This window comes from Festucalex cinctus, chromosome 13 (genome assembly GCF_051991245.1).
Source record: "Festucalex cinctus isolate MCC-2025b chromosome 13, RoL_Fcin_1.0, whole genome shotgun sequence".
In the NCBI taxonomy this organism is placed as follows: Eukaryota; Metazoa; Chordata; class Actinopteri; order Syngnathiformes; family Syngnathidae; genus Festucalex; species Festucalex cinctus.
The window spans coordinates 6,089,843-6,106,650 of record NC_135423.1 but is presented as its reverse complement, the minus strand read 5'-3'; the positions used below and the strand labels follow the sequence as shown (position 1 = coordinate 6,106,650).

Below are 16,808 nucleotides of genomic sequence, written 5' to 3'. Positions count from 1 at the left end.
CGTACTGTTTTTTTTTTTTGTACCAAATATAAATGTCTTATGCTACCCTATTGTGTGATTATTGAGCTGCAGCTCCTCTCTGGGCCACAGGTGTCGCCTTTGTAACGCTTCCAACTCGGCTAGTTTCCATAGCAACCGACAAAACAGCCAGACTGCATGTACTGCTTCCACTAGTTAAGACACCAACTAGTAAATGGGTTTAGTTGTTGTTATTTTAATGATATTTAACAAAGGTTCTTAGGCGCGTATTAGTGTGAATTAACAAACTGGGACTGTTTGATTCTTGCCTGCCAATTTAAACGAGTGTTCTTTTGCGAACAAGATTTAGCATTAGCTTCAAACTTCAGGAACTACGCTCGCTGTTAACGCACCTGGCTTTACAACGAGTACTTTTTGTTTAAAAAGCGTGTGATAATAGACAATTGGCGTTATTAGTGAGTTAATAGTGTTTGGATATTGTACTGGGAAACGTACCTTTCGAATAAGTATCACCGGCGTTTGGGTTGGAAATGTCGTCCGGAGGCGGCCCGGGAGATGTTCTCCAGCAGGTCAACCAGCTGTGGTCCATGTTGGACGACCTTTGCCAGAACGACCCAGAAGGTTACCGGAGCTTCGTGGAGAAACAGATCAAATCCGGTCTGGAATACAACGCTCCACCTCAGCTCGACTCGTGTATACGCACTGAGATGTTGGTAAGTTTTGACCCGTACTGACAGCGCAGGTGCATCTCATTCGCGATTACCTATGAGCCTGTTAACGATGACGTCATGACGTCACAGACACGCCTGACGCCAAACATTTTTACAATGGCGTCATAAAAAAATAAAATAAAAAAAACTGGCATTAGTTTAAAAAAAAATAAAAAATAAGGCAACGCCAGTAAAGAAACACTTTTTATGTCATGTCACTGACTCAAAATGACGATTTTAGCCTTCTTGCTAATACCATAATTTGAATGTGTGTAGTCGTGTTGGTCGAAAACAAGACGTTACGGGAGGTAAATTCCTCCCAAGAGAGATTTTTCAGTCAAAAAATAATAATAATAACCGTCCTGCGATCAATTTTCAAGAAAATGAATCAGAGACCTTGATGCCTCATAGATTCTTTCCAACATTTTCGTTATTTTATGTTGTATGTGCCCGCACTAATCTAAACATGGCATTTTGAATAAAATTACTTTTGTGGAATATGAGTAAAGCAGCAAAATCCACCCATTTTTATCTTATCACAGTAAGTGGCCATTTTTCCACTTGCCTTCACGGTTGACGTAACAACCAATCACAGCTCAGCTTCAGAAAACAGGTGAGCTGTGATTGGTTACTGTTTAAGTTTTGTCAGCAAAACAGGACTCACAGAGATATGGTCATTGCACACTCAAACAGCGCTCATGGCAAACTCGTGATAGGAAGGAAGGATAGGAAGTGACCCATCCATCCTACCTGGAGAAGACTCATGCAAGCAAGGAAAGATTGTCCCAAAAGAGTACAAGTGTTCAAGAAAACGGATGGATGTGCTCACATAAAGCAAAATTAAGTAGCTGCTCAGATAGATAGATGTCAGCCTCTTCTTTATAATAAAAGCAAGTTCTAATAATAAGGGCTGGTCACGTTAAGCTGTGCCACGTTCCTATTTTTAGTTTTCTTTACAGTTCATAATGGTGTCTCTCTGTGCCTCCACCAGGAACCCGACGGAGGTTCGCTGTACATTAACATATGCAGCTGGAAGCGTGTAACAGCATCCCAGGATCCCAGCAAGCCATTACCTGTATATGCTGGAAGCCTGGAAGCACATACAGATGAAGGTTAGAGCGCTAAAAACAGAACTGTGAAGAACAAATGACTGGATGCCAAAACTGCATACACATGACCTTAAACATGTTAAAATAATGGCTATAATGAAACATTTTTCACAAATGAAATGAAAAAATAACCGTTTGAGGTTATTGTCCATTTATTTGATTATTCAAAATTTAAATCTTTAGTGTCAATTTGAGTAAAATATAGGTGATGCAACATCCCCTTGTTTATCATTTTACAGGTGCTTACACCGTGCTGGACATAGCGTTCAACCCCGAAGTGCTGCAGGATTGTAAGAAAAACCAGACCGGGATGGACCAGATCTACATGTTAGCTCTGAGATTCGCCCAGCAGCAGCACGGGCTCAAGTTATCTCACCAGTATAACGTTGTTAGCTTTTGCCCCAAAAACGCCCCGGAGGATTTGCGCCGCCGCTTCGGCATCCAGCAGCAGCGACTGAGCGCAGCCAGTCAGTCAGATGCAGGTAGGGTAATAAGTCAGCATGGTGACAAGCCGCTGCAGGCCTTTTTTTTGTGTGTGTCCGAGCTCATCCTTCACTTCCCACTGTAGTCGATAGCAATCGGGTCGCTTTTTATTTACAGCCAGTCAGAGCCCGGACTCCCTCCTGCAGCAGATCAACTCTCTGCGGCTGGCCAAAGACGACGACACGGGCCCGCCGGCTGATATCGTCTGTCGGCCCGCCGTTCGCAAGAAGGGCTTGATCGAGGTCATCTCCTCCACCACGTTCGAGCGGCCTGAGAAGCCCGAGTATCGACTCGAGGTGAAGGCCCACGCCGAGGGATTTCCCTGCAAGCTGGAGCTGACAATTGAGCTGCCCAAGATTAGCTCCATGTCACAGTGGCAGCTCAAGATGTCCAAGGTTAGGCCTGATTACTCATCCGGCACAGACTGCTTCGTATGATTCGAACGATATCATTCAAATGTTGATTTTCTGTGCAGGATGACATCCTGTTAGAAGTGGAAGACATCTACTACTTGCTTCTGGACTTCCCAAAAGCTGTAAATGAAAACAGCGCCGTTGCCATCTTTAACAAGCGGCGTCGAAGGCTTACGGTAACAGCGGACATTTTGTGACATCTCCAGACTGGGAAGGATTAGCGAAAGTCAAAGTAAAATACTTAAAATGCACAAAAAGGTCACTTCTCGGACAGAAAATTAATAGAGTTGGGTAGAGGTATGTTAACTTCTTCTGCTGACAATGCATTGGCATGAGGCGAGTATTTGTTGTTGATGTGCATCGGATTAATATTCACAGGTGCAAAAATTGGCACAAACAGAAGGGGAAGTAGATCAACTAATCAGACTATGACTTTATTCAAACGGCCATTCGGTTAGCATGAACAATGTTTTGGTTTTTATTTATATCAAAGTTGTCCCAAGTTTGAAAGTGAGTGTTTGAGTGTTCCCAAAGTATCTCATCTGCTCTACACACACAAAATGTATTCCCTGTATTCCGCCTCTGGGCTATAATAGAATCCTGTAAACAAAATCCCATACACACGAACAAACAAACAAACAAAAAAGTAAATATGAAAGGGCCTGACAAGTTTCCACAACCTAAAATATTATTTTGGCCTTGTGTGGGTTGAGTGACTGCCGCGAACGTGCCTCTCTATTAAGCAATTAGCGGGCTTTGTTTGTTAATGGAGCGTAGGTGTAATGGCTCCGAGCTGTTGCTACCGGGGCCCGCCATTACCGTCCATCTCCGGAATAACTGACAGCAAAATTATCCGTGCAATAATTAATGTTTATTAAAACACTGTTGGAAAGTGAAGAGTGGCAAACATCCACTATTTGGCAATCTGGAACTTGTGGAAAATGGCAGTGAACATCCATCCATCCATCCGTCTTTTATCAATACTACAGTTACTGTAATTTGATTCATTATGGACCATTACTATCAAATTAACTGATTTCTTGTCCATGTTTTTGAGGTGTAAACAGTGTCTAGTGAGCATTCTTAGACTTTAAACATTCCCACACTTTATTCCAGTCCATTGGTCCCGAGAGTTTTCAGTCAAGTTCTGCTCCAGTGAACATAAACTGAGGTTTTTCTTTCTTTTTTTTTTTTGGCTTCTACCTCCTCTCCCCATGGTCTTCTTCCACCCACGCTACAATCTTCCCTTCCCAGCCAGGCACCACTGCGCCATCCTGGAATACCTGCAAAAGAAAATGGTGGATTACCATAAATTCATTTTTTTGCCTCAAAATTCCGTGCCGTTCCCCAGATCTCTGTCTGCAAAGTCTCCAGTCAATTCCTTTGACTTCATCCTTGGTTTGTGATCTCACATGTACAATCAGCTATGGGAATTACAAACACTTAGACAGGTGGAGAGCTGTCAAAATTAATCGATTACTTATCAAATTAATCAACTATTTTAATACAGTAATCATGTAATCGTTTGGAGCTGTTTTTTTTTTTAATTGAAAATTGTTCAAACATCAACATCAACAACATCAATACCCCCCCTTTTTATAAGCACTGTATACGAATACAAATTACGAAATAACCACCAATGACAGAAAAACTTTTTTTTTTTCATTAAACTTAATGCAATATTAAAATGAATCCAATTAGGCAATTAATCGATTGAATAATCGATCTTAATTCTAAAAATATTCGATAGTGACAGCACTAGACAGGTGTGTGCATTGGAGTCCAGTTCGATGATCGGTGGAAAACAAAACGCATTGTTACAATGGGGGTGCGACATGAAATTGCAACATAAAAAGATGAGTGGAAAAAGGGAAGCACTGCCGATGAACTGTATAATTAAAAGAAACCAAAGACTTCAACTTGGATGAACCATGAAACGCTATTATTAGCACATCGCTCTATTTCTGCCTTGTGTTATTTCCGGCGGTTTAGTTTTCCACCTACCTCCTCTTTCACGGTGCCAAATTCCGGATCGAGCGCTTTGAAGTGGTATCTGAAGCTGCCTTGACGGTCCACGGCGGCCTTGAAGTCTCGCAGCGTCACCTCGCCGAGCCTGTGCGGACACAGCTGACTAGAATTCATGACCTATATATATATATATATATATATATATATATATATATAATATATATATATATTTCCCACTCCCGACCTTTTGGGTATGTTGACGAGGAAGGGGGTGAGGGAGCGATCCGTGAAGTAGAGCACTTTAGTGGACACGGCAGCATCCAACCCCGGGCTGCTGTGAGAGTGTGCCATTTCTGCAAATAAAACAACAAAAAGCATACAACAACAAAAAAAAGGCTTTTAAGCCATTAACATCCTACCCAGCAGAATGATCAAACAGAAAAAATGATGACAAATTTTCGTGCGCCTCACTTGAGCTCGGCGGCCATGAGTCCCGGTCTGAAGAATTGGCTCTGCGGCCGGGAGATTTAAATTCCTCCTGGAAGACAATCCTGTTCATTCATGTAAAATGCTCACAATGTCAAGAAAAAAAATTACATTGAATCATGTTCATTGTATTAAATACAGTAAATGCTGCTGGTAGAAATACATTTTCTCTTATTTTTTGTTGTAAATTATCTGCAAGCAGGCAATGTATGTGGAAACAACAAAATATGTGTGCAAAAATGACGCTAATATTTTTTGTTCAGTGACACTCTGTGAATTAGATTTAATGTGACAAACGCTTTGATCATTCACGTCATCCATAAAAACTTATTTCATCAGATTCCGTCATGTTTCATTGTAATTTGATACACCGGGGAGACAATTGAAAAGAGATACAATGCTGCCATCTGCTGGCCATAGTTGGTGTCTGTTTTTGATTTCATAACCCCATCGACAAGGCAGCGCTGCACAAGACGTTGCACTGCCCATTGAGAAAAAGAAAATAAGTAGTAAACGTCAATTAACGTTTATGGCGGCATTCATTGGGATTTTAGCATATGTCATTAAACGTTTTTGGCGGTGAAGAGTTAAAAAAAAAAAAAAAAAAACTAATACTAAAACTAACTAAACCTAAACTAAAATGAAGCATTTATTAAATAACTAAAACTAATAAAATCTAACAGAACCACCCTGAAAACTAATTAAAAAGTAACTACATTTAATAAAACATACTCCAAATGAAATCAAAACTAGCTAAAATGGAAAAATTGGTCTCATTACCCTGCAACATTTTCATGATGACTGCGTAATTCTTGATGACGAGTACACCAAAGGCACTTTAACCGTGAATTTTTGCCTACCCCTCTGTTGTGCCGACGCTGGGCGTCTGAGTGCAGGCGCTCCATGAGGCTTGACACGCCCTGCTCCAGGGTGTCCAGGGTGTGATGCTGGGGGTCGTGGCCGGAAAAGTTGTCCCGTAAACTACGCAGGGCCTCCCTCACCAGCTGCAGCTCCTCACCCTGTGACCGTCAAAGGACGACTCAGCGGTTCTCTGGCAACATGCTGGGAATGTATCGCGCGTCCTTACGGGTGCACTGTGCTGGAATGCTGGAGGAGAGCTGCTGTAACCTGCTTCACTCCTGAATGACTGCCACACGGAAAAGACAATAATACAATACGATAATCGTACAATGTGGTTCCAAATATCATAAATCAATAGCAGAGTATTTATTGTAAATAGATCATGTTTTTTTTTTTTTTATTCTATTACCCGATTGTGGCTAACGTCGTGTGCTTTGTGCTGAGCCTCGTCGTGCTTTTGCTGCTGCAGCAACCTGTCCTTCCTCCCGAGTTGCTGCTATGGCAACAAAAGAAAGGAAAAAAAGACATGCGTCCGCATATGCAAAACACACCTTGAGCTTGCATTATGCGCCTCAATGTTAGGAGACAAGACCTCATATTCGCCAAGCAATTTGTTGCGTTCGCTCAGCTTGTCTTTGAGCACCGTCTGCAAAGTACGTGATTCAGAATATCATCTTCAGACGTGCCATCGTGGGGCCCACCGGGTCAAATAATTTGAAAACTCATCACTGGTCTGACATTTTCCCCTTCAAGCTGATCTTTGGCCATGTTGCTCCTCAGTAGCTCCTGCTTTAGCTGCAGCACGACGTCCTCCTGCACGGACAGACGCCGCTGCAGGGCATCCTAATGAGCGAAAGGGTCACCACAAGGAGATCAGTATGCACTTAGAATCCAAAGACAGTGTTCCCTTGTTTATCGCAGGTTCATCTTTCGCGGCCTTGCTTGCTTTTTTTTTTTTTTTTTTTTTTTTTAACAGCATGCCTTTTGGTTTGTTTATTAATTTGTTCTTTGCCCTAACTCTCGAACCCTACGTCCAACCGGGGACATACGGGCATCCGCGGATTCGTCTCGACGAGACCTTTCCAAACGGTGTCTGTCCGGTCGCTCCACAACATTGCATTCCGGAGATAGAAAATATATACTGTGCTGTATAATAAGTAAATTAACAAAAAAAAACGTACTTTTAATGGGAAAAAATGACTGGAAATGAAAAAAAACAAATGAATGAAAAAGCATTCATTAAAAAAAATATATATGTACCAAAACGAAAAAACGTGTAATAAATGAAAAAAACAAAAAACAAAACTGTGCTGTATAAGTAAATTAAAAAAACAACAACATACTTTTAATGGAAAAAATTATGTACCGTAAATGAAATAAAAGAACATATATGATGAATTAAAAAGCACTTATAGTAAAGTAAAAACCATTAAAAAAAATGAAAAATATATACACATATATAATACCTGAAAAACATATACAGTATACCTGTCTGTGCTGTATAAAAAGTAAAAAAAACAAAACAAAAAAAAACATACTTTTTAATGGGAAAAATGACTGTAAATGGAAAAAAAATCAAATGAATGAAAAAGCATTCATAAAAAACTAAAAATATAGCAAAATGTAAAAAAACTGTATGTAATAAATGAAAATTTTTTATTTATATATATATATATATATATATATATATATACCCATACATATATATATATATATATATATATATATATATATATATATATATATATATATATATATATAATAAAGGGAAAAATCAATGTGATGAACGGGACTTTTTTTTTCTTTTTTTTTTTTTTTACTAATGCATATTTCCATTATCGCGGGTAGTTTTTGGAAAGTAACACCCACAATAAACGAGGGAACACATCTTCAGAGCAGCGGTTCGTTTACCTTTATGGCCTGAATATGCCGCACCTCCTGCTTGTGTCTCAGGAGTTCCCGCTAAGTTAGACAAATGAAGAGAGACATTAAAAAATATATATATATATATATATAGGCAGCCAAAAAGTTGATTACATTCACCCGGCGTACTTTGAGATCAAGGGCCTCCTCCATGCTTTGGTCCAGGCGGCTGCGTGTGAGAACCTTCAGAGGGAAACAGTAAGAGCATCCTAATTAGACAACGTCAGAGCTACAATGGGGGAGACGCTGACAGGGAGGCCCGCGAGATCATTGAGATTAATTTGTGCTCTCCAGGCGAGAGCGACGGCGGCAGAACATCAACACAACAGAAGGACTGAGCGTTCACGCGAAGCGGCGGATGTGGCGGCCCGCTGCCGTGTTTTCGCGGGTTAGCGGAGACGTGAGGGAGGGGAGGGGGCGCGCTACCAGCTGCTGCTCGCCGTTGTTCGCCCGGTTATCTCCGAAGCTCACGGGGCCACCCGGGTCGTCGTCTGGGAGGGAGCCATTGAGGAGCAAAGCCTGTGGACAAACATGCTAATTGTCATTTATGTCCAACATCCTTCCAATTGTTTATTTTTTATTATAACAGGTTCATGGTCAGTATTCCCACTTCACATTCACAACAATGAATGATTTTCTTTCAATGAAAATAACATGCTTTTAGAATGTGGAAGGCAGTGTTTATAGATAAATTAACATACATAAAAAAAAAAAAAAAATACTATTTGTTAAACCCTACAAACATCTAGAAATGTCCACACAAAAAAAAACATGGCCACAATTTTGAAAAAGTTGCTGATTTACCTGGAGGCGGAACACCATCCTCCTGGCCTCATGCATTTCCTTCTCCAGCTGTTCCTGGTGGACATCCAGCTGTTCCTCCCAGGACTTCTCTTCCTCTGGCACGTCATGCCCGAGGGAGGGGCACAACCCACAGAGAGACACCTCCTCTGAAATCACACAGTGCCAACTTCAATACTTGTTATCATTAGCTAATTTAACATTTTTACTCATTTCATAATGTTAGCAAAGCTATGCAAACACATTTTTTTTCTTCTTTGAAAACATTTTTTTTCGTTGTGGCAAGTTATCAAAAGAATTCCGTCTAATAAAATACATACAAAGTGTCTTTTTCAGTCGTTATCATTAGCTAATTTAGCTTCTTTTTTTTTTTTCTCTCTCTCAGTTACCGGCGGTAAGTGTGTCTTACAGGTGAGTGATAGCTAACTAGCTTATCAAAAGAAAAATCCATCTAACCTGAAAGAAAAAACAAAAAACTTTTCAGTTGTTACCATTAGCTAATTTAGCATTTTTAATATTCGGTTCTTATGATTTGCAACACTATGGAAACACCTTTTTGAGCCAATGCTAGCTAGCACTTAAACAACAGCACCTGACTAAATGTGATCCCACCCCCTTCAAACCATGTCGTCTCATTGTGCCAAATTAGAAAATCTGAGTTTTCTTTATCTACTATTTTAGCATTTACATAATACATAAATGAATTAATGTGTGCAGATCGCTAAACTTTGACTTTGACTCTAAATACCCAATTAGAGGATGGACATATGCTGACATCATTGATGGTCGTGTGAGGACAAATTTGAAATCTGGTTAAAGAAATAGTCCCATAGCCAACATAATTTAAATTACATGGGCCAGCACTACTGATTCTGAAGGCCCTGGGCAGATTAAAGTGACATAGCAACACAAGAGGCTGAAATCAGATAACCATCCAAATACATGGAGCCAAGAAAAAAATGTACAAAATGGGAATAAATTAATAGAAATTTGAAAAATTATCACAAATATACAAATTGAGGTTGTAAATGTAGGTCATTGCTTCTGATTGGCTAGCAGAGAAACCCGTGGTGACACTGTTCCTGTAAGTTAAGCATTGCATGTCTTACATTACGAGATGTGGAGCCAACCAACCAACCTGCGAGGTGCTTCTTGTCCGTCAGCTCGGATTTGTCGCGGCCCGGTCCCGCCCGCTGCTCCTCGGGCTGATCGCGGATGGTTTCCTGTCCGGGCGCGTCGCTGGAGCGGGTGACAGCATACTCCTCCTTGGGTGAGCGCACAGGGCTGGCTGAGCTGAGGCTGAAACAGATGGCGAGCGCAGGCAGCGCTGTGACTGTGTGCGCCTCCTGCCAGATGAGCGGCCATAAATAGAGCCATGTGCATAAAATGTTGATCGAAGTTTTTAACAGCTTTCGGAGGGGCACGGAAATTATGAATCAAACCCATCTGGGTGGATGATTGCTAATGTTTCCATTTTAAATACAGTAGAATACTCAAAAGTACAACGTCTGCTTTAGAGTGCCTCGTTGTTGCAGTTTTCAATAGCCCGGTGGCATACTTGTCTATTCCAGCCACAGGAGGCTTTAAGATAATACCGTATTTTCCGCACTATAAGGCGCACCTTATTATAAGGCGCACCTCCAATGCATGACATATTTTCAAACTTTTTCCTTATATAAGGCCCGCCACACTATAAGGCGCACCGCATTATAAGGCGCACCTACAATGAATGACATATTTGAAAACTTTTTTCATATATAAGGCGCTATAGTAGAGGCTGGGATTACGTTATGCACCCATTAGATGGTGCTGCGCTAAAGGGAATGTCAACAAAACAGTCAGATAGGTAAGTCAAACTTTATTAATAGATTACAAACCAGCTTTCTGACAACTCCATTTACTCCCAAAATGAATAAACAGCTGTTTTATTATTTTCTCTGAGGTAAAGTATTAGTATTAGCTAGGGATCCAAGATGGCGGGATCTTCTGCGCATGCGCGTCACCGATCGTGCAGGGAGACCTGTTGCGGCTCAATATTGATCCATATATAAGGCGCACTGGATTATAAGGCGCATGGTCAGCTTTTGCAAAAATTGAAGGCTTTTAGGTGCGCCTTATAGTGCGGAAAATACGGTACTTTCACAGCGCAAACCTGTTGATATGTGTAGGCAAAAGAAAGATACTCGACGAAGTAGCATCCAAATTTCCAGGTGGTCGTAGAGCTAGTGGTAGAAACACCCACACAGTATTCTAGAGTTAAGAAAACGACTTGATTTTTTCAAGATTTTGAAGCCTCATTTTACCCACTTCAGTTTTATGGACGACATAGTTTGACCCTGAAATGTATGAAATCACTTTACCATCTACAAAAGGGATTAGAAGTCAATCAACATCATGGAATTGATGGACTTGACAATATCACGCACGGACACAGGCTGCAACATGATCACTAAGAAATTCAGCCACGCACGCATGACGCAGGAAATTCTTCACATACTTTTGCTCGCTCGTGAGTCACGGCGCTCGTTGAGTTTGGTCGGTGGTCGTGCATTTAGTGCATGTCCACTGCGTTGTGTCTGCTTGGAGAGCATTTAAAGCAGCGCGGCGACGGACGAGGGAGGCAAGCTGTCATCTTCGCTTTGCTTTGTTTTGACAGAAATAAGATGACGCTACTGTAAACTATGAACTGTGTGGTATTATGTCTAGCAGGGAGATTCCTTTTACCCCCGTGTGTGTAGGGAAAACAACTCTGTGGGAAAGAGAGGAGAAGAAAAAAATACTCTCTTTACTCCCCAGGCTAAGCAGAGCGGGAACAAAACTGCGGGCTTAAGAGCAGTGTAGGATAAAACCACAGAACATCCAGAGGCATTGCATTAGTGGCGTAGAACATGTTGCATGATTTAGATTGAAGCTGAGGAGATTTTCTTCTCTTTTTATGGGTGGGGTGGCTGAGCTAAATCGCATTATTTCCACCCTAAAATGGGCATCGAACTTGATATGCATTTTTATCAGCTTGCTCTTTAGTGTTGCTTCCCAGTCCATCAGTTTATACTAAACAATGCTAATACATCAAATCAATTTAAATCAAGTCAAATTATGTATTTCTTTATCAAATCAAATCCTACATTATGTATTTCTTTATAAACGGTGATGCAGCGTGTATGTAAATAAAAAAACGATGGATACAAACTAGGCTATACTGAAATGCTAATTTAAGCTAACAATTCAGGTAACAATTTTAAGTGCTTCTCAGGTCTTTTCAACACAGCAAAAAAAAGCTGTGAAGGTACCATGCCTTATACATAACTAAAAAAAATTAAAAAAAATACTATTTTGAAGCTATTTTTGTGTACTAATAGCTAGACTCCAGTACAATGGGAGAGAACGCTAACATTAGCATGCAACGATATCTTATTTTTAGTTTATCAGAATGAAAATTATGATTCTTGTGGAAAGTTCATCATTCATTGCAGCAAAGTATAATAACACAATAATGTAGATGTATGCCGCAAGTCAAAAGTAAGGTAAACAAACAAACAAAAAAACAAACAAACAAACAAATAGCTAATTAGCAATGCAGCTAAATACTGAGCAGACGATCTTATTAAGTTGGACCAGCAACCAAATTGTTACTTTTAAAAAATGACCAAATGTTGTGGAGAAAGATTCATACTAATAACAAAAACTACATTTAGGTTTTTTTTTTTTTAGATATTCCATCTGGCAAATTTAATTTATTCATGACATGGCATAATTTGATTTTCAATTTCATTTGATTGAGGGTGTGTTTATACACATAATAACTAAGCCAATAACTAATCATTGTGGAAGTGGTGCATGAGATGCAGTTTTCCCCTTCCAGCCAATAAATACTTCATTTTTAGTTCATGAGACATAATAAGGTTGTCATATAATGCACATTTGACTCTGTAGAGTTGGAATGCAATACTGTTACTGAGTCACAAAATCTTGTATATGTTAAAGACAATATAAACAAAGAACTGACATTGTTATATGTTGCCATTTTATTGTCCCAGCCTTCCATTTTCGGCCAACTTCTCAGAGTAAGGCGGTAGGTCACCCTTCCCCCCACCAAAAAGGCCATCAAGTGAGTGAGTGCCTTATCAGAAGCTGCAGTGATTATGCCCGAGTGTTTCTCCAAAGGGGATCAGAGCAAGCAGCCTCCTCCTAATCTCCGTCTGAGCTTGATGACATGATGACACTATCAAGATACCTTCAATCACCACCTAAACTGCCTCCTCCAGTCCTCCACCTCCTGGTGGCTGCAGACGCTCGATAAACAAACTTGTTTTTAAGCTGGCGGGCTGCTTTGTAACTGGGGAGGCGAAACGTGACTGAGGAAAAATTGGGACCTTCAATTTCAGATTAGGATTTACATGAGATTAGCAGCAGCTCAGCATCAGCGCGTGCGATGGGGTGGAAAGTGTGAAAGTACTTGTTTTAGTATTTTGCTTTGGAATTGGGTTGGGCATTAGACTGAATGTCCTACTATTCTTGATGGGATGGTTGTGAACTCCTGTTTTCATACTAATATAATTGGTGTAGCTCAACTTCCCTTAGTTCTAGTCCTTTGGATAATCGATACCAGATAAATCGAGTGCAAATCAACGGCTTTTCAAAATTGGCAGTATGGTGACCTAGTGGTTAACATAACTGTCTCATATTCATATCAGGGGATGGGGGTGGCAGGTAGCCTCAATGACCACATGAGTAACCTGCGGCCCTGTTCTAAAAATAGATCACCATTAAGGGGACATTGTGGTTTTCTTGGAATGTTGCAGAAGTGAGAATAAACACTAGCAGAGTAACATAGTAACAAAGTGTTGTCTATTGATATCTGTGTTTACTAATTGAAATATCACTAACATGGCCAAATGCTTAAAACAATTGTAGTTATTACAAAAACAGCCACAGGTGGCAGCAGAGTATAAGAGATCAACCAGGGCCATGTTGCAAAAAGCTCTTTCCCCACTTTTAGACCCATTTGTGAATAACGATAAATCTTAGCGATACTCTAATACTAATTACTACAAAACAGAAACAGCGAGAAATATATATATTTTTCCTGATGAAAGAAGAGTCTCTAATCTTTCTTTTGGTAGGTTCCATGTTTTTATAGCAATAGAACACAATATTTTGTGGGCCTTGCTAAATCAGTCAAAATCCAGTAAAACAACCGGGGGCGAAGGGGGATGTGTCAGTGAAAATGGCTGCCAGTGAATGAGTTAAAGGTCATTTGAGCAAATGTGTTTTTTCAGGAGTGTGTATCAAACTGGTTGCCCTTTGCAGTAACCGAAAAGTAGCTCTAAGTTTCAAAAAAGTTGGTGACCCTTGGGCTAGCTAGCATAACCTAACGTTAGCCCTCTGAAAACTGGGCTGTCAATACATAGCAAAAATATTGTTATTGCTTTATCTTTTCTTTAGATAAATTGAAATATTGCTATCTATCTATCTATCTATCTATCTATCTTGTAATCACAACATGTGGTCTCAAACTGCTAGTGAAGGCGGTAATGGGGCAAAGGAGAGGGCGGTTGCTAGGCAACAGCATCCGGCCTCAACTGAGACACACCCACAGCCATCGCACGGTCGTAAACAGGCAGACAATGAGCAGCCTGCTTAATAAGTTGTCACCGTCGCCTTGTTGCGCGACATGTGATTCGCCGTCAGCACGTCACCGATGACAATGAGGACGCGCGTCTGCTTCCTGTCATAGTCATGCTCATGATGCTAACGCTAGCATTCAGCCTGCTTGGTGGTAATAAACAAACGGAGAGTGACGCTTACCATTTCATCTGTTTGGCCCCCATGGTTTTGGAGTTGGCGCCGCGGTTAGCCGGATCCCCGCGTCCGGGTGATGCCCTGATTCTCAGTCAGGACCATAACAGCCGCACGCAGGGAGGGGAGCGAGGCAAACCGGATGAATTTCCACGTTTCACACGCGCTATGGAAGAGAACAGCGGCGGCTGTGGCGGCGACGTGGTCCAAATCCTCTCATATTCATACAAATCCCAAATCAAAAAGCCATGGAAAGCCTCCTTGCGTCCTCGCCTGGCTGGATGGTGCCAAGCTAGCAAGCTGCAGGGGGGAGGGTGGGGGGATCACAAACAGAAGAGAGATTGGTGCTCAGCAGCACCAGTCACTGTGCTATGCCTGCCCTCTCATTGCAAACACGTACACACAATGCATTTGTGTCTCCAACTACTGATGCAGCTCCTCATTTGCATGTATTCTCTAGTCCTCCCTCTTTGCTCTTTCTGTGGCTTTGTTATTCCTTCTTTTCTGTCAGTGCGGGACGTTGTCATCAGACATGGCTCTTTTCCGTCTGGGTGTGTTTACCCCTCCCCCTTCTCATCTTCGTTCCTCCTCTCCTCGCTGCTGCTTCTCCACTTTCATGGCGGAGAGGAGGAGGAACTTGCAATCCTCCTGCATGGATTTTCTGAAAAAGATTGATGGAAATCTATGCGGTGAAGATATTTGAAGCACAACATGTGTGCTGAAGTCAACGGCTGGATGGGCTAAGGGTATATTTATGCAGCTTGAGTATAATATTACTGGGGGGGAAAAAAATACATTCTTTTATAGAAGCCGGCAATTATAACGGCTGGCTTCAGATTAGCCAAAGCGGTTCTCAAACTTTTTTGGGTGCAAGGACCCACTTTAATCTTAACACCAATTAAAAATAACTACCAAGTGCATCCTGAATTCTGAGCTAATTTTAACCTAAATATGCACGACCTGTTTAATAGAAAGGAACTAGACCAAATTTAAACAACAGGGCGGACCAAGTTTATAAAAGCAGCCACTACTGCCAATTTAACGCTACATTTAGTAACTTTTCCAACCACTGCAGTGACTATTTTTCAGAAAAGCAAATGGTGAATTGAATTTCTCGTTAAGAACAGACAACCCGAGCTGAGTCATTTTCACATTGTTTTCCGAACAACAAGCAGCCTGAGAGGACATCATCGGGCCAATTACGCGGAACATTGCCAAATGCATGCATGGTGCACATATATATGTTGTCATTTAGCCAAATGTCAACTTTCAAGCCACAAATATTTTGCAGAGATTACCTTGCCTTGCCTCGACGAGAGAAAAAAGAAAGAGGCAGAAATAAAAAGTAAATCAAAATAAAAAGAGAATGGTTTGCTATTCTAAAAAAACAAACAAACAAAAACATAGAGTCAGAAATTGTACTTATTATTACAATAGAAAGTATCTGGTTGGCAATATGTCCCATACAAGAAAATTAAATATAAATTGGTGACTTTCTATCTATGAAAAGTGCAATAGAAATAAAAGCTTACTCACCTACTGACCGAAGTCAGCTGGAATAGGCTCCAGCATCCCCGTGACCCTGGTGAGGAATAAGCGATTAAGAAGATGGATGGATGGATAAAATAAAAGCTTACTTACTTACTTACATACACTTATTTTTTTTACTTAGCAGATTCTAATCATTTTACCGCATTGTTGTTGTATCACACTGTGGTTAACTTGTTGTTGTTTTTTTTGGACAATGAAAGTTTTAAGATGGCACCAGATGAGACATCTTTGATTTTGAATGTGCACCATATAGTTAGTTTACACTTTCATTTATTTTGTGGTTCTCTAATATTAAAGTACACTCTCTAGAGTATGGAAGGAAATTGCTGGCATCATTTCAAACAGAAGTGAGGAAATGTTAGTAAAAGAAAAATGAAAGAACAAAAGCACACAGATGTCGAGCAGATGGCTAACGCTAGTGATCCACTTCCTTTTACTTCTTCTGATGTGGTTTAATTAATATATTAGGCTGAGGGCCAAATATAGGTAGAAAATTAACAGACCGTGTGAAAAGGTGAAATGTAATTGATCGAGAGAATATGGAGAAAAGAAGCTGCTTCATGTCTGGACCGAATTCAATTTTCGTCATGTTCAACTGCGCCCATATTAATTCTGGGAGATGAAGCTGTATACAAATATAGGATACGTTCGCTTTAAACCACAGGAACGCGTTAAATGGGCGGTTACCCTCCTTTATGCTCATTGGCTCAAGTCGCGATTGACAT

General features: G+C 40.7%; 2 protein-coding genes across 6 annotated transcripts; one reads left to right on the top strand and one right to left on the bottom strand.

Annotated features, from left to right (window-relative positions):
* The first annotated feature begins 66 nt into the window (after positions 1–66).
* On the top strand, positions 67–5,488 carry pih1d2 (PIH1 domain containing 2). The gene is made up of 5 exons (XM_077541090.1): positions 67–692; positions 1,681–1,801; positions 2,038–2,280; positions 2,399–2,676; positions 2,757–5,488. The coding sequence occupies exons 1-5, from the start codon at positions 510–512 to the stop codon at positions 2,889–2,891; spliced, it is 960 nt and encodes a 319-aa protein (XP_077397216.1). The 5' UTR covers positions 67–509; the 3' UTR covers positions 2,892–5,488.
* dixdc1a (DIX domain containing 1a) lies at positions 3,544–16,696 on the bottom strand. 5 transcript variants are annotated; one of them, XM_077541085.1, is made up of 18 exons: positions 16,587–16,696; positions 16,069–16,114; positions 14,933–15,193; positions 14,542–14,832; positions 9,872–10,032; positions 8,737–8,882; positions 8,359–8,451; positions 8,047–8,115; positions 7,921–7,971; positions 6,748–6,852; positions 6,602–6,655; positions 6,419–6,505; positions 6,236–6,295; positions 6,009–6,167; positions 5,134–5,200; positions 4,907–5,015; positions 4,699–4,825; positions 3,544–3,977 (listed from the first exon to the last, which is right to left on the bottom strand). In XM_077541085.1, exons 4-18 carry the CDS (start codon positions 14,562–14,564, stop codon positions 3,894–3,896), a joined length of 1,395 nt encoding a protein of 464 aa, XP_077397211.1. In that variant the 5' UTR covers positions 14,565–14,832; positions 14,933–15,193; positions 16,069–16,114; positions 16,587–16,696; the 3' UTR covers positions 3,544–3,893. The 5 variants fall into 5 exon arrangements, with proteins under 5 accessions (XP_077397211.1, XP_077397214.1, XP_077397212.1 ...); XM_077541088.1 differs by having other exon boundaries at positions 6,419–6,502; XM_077541086.1 differs by having other exon boundaries at positions 14,937–15,193.
* Between the last annotated feature and the right edge of the window lie 112 nt (positions 16,697–16,808).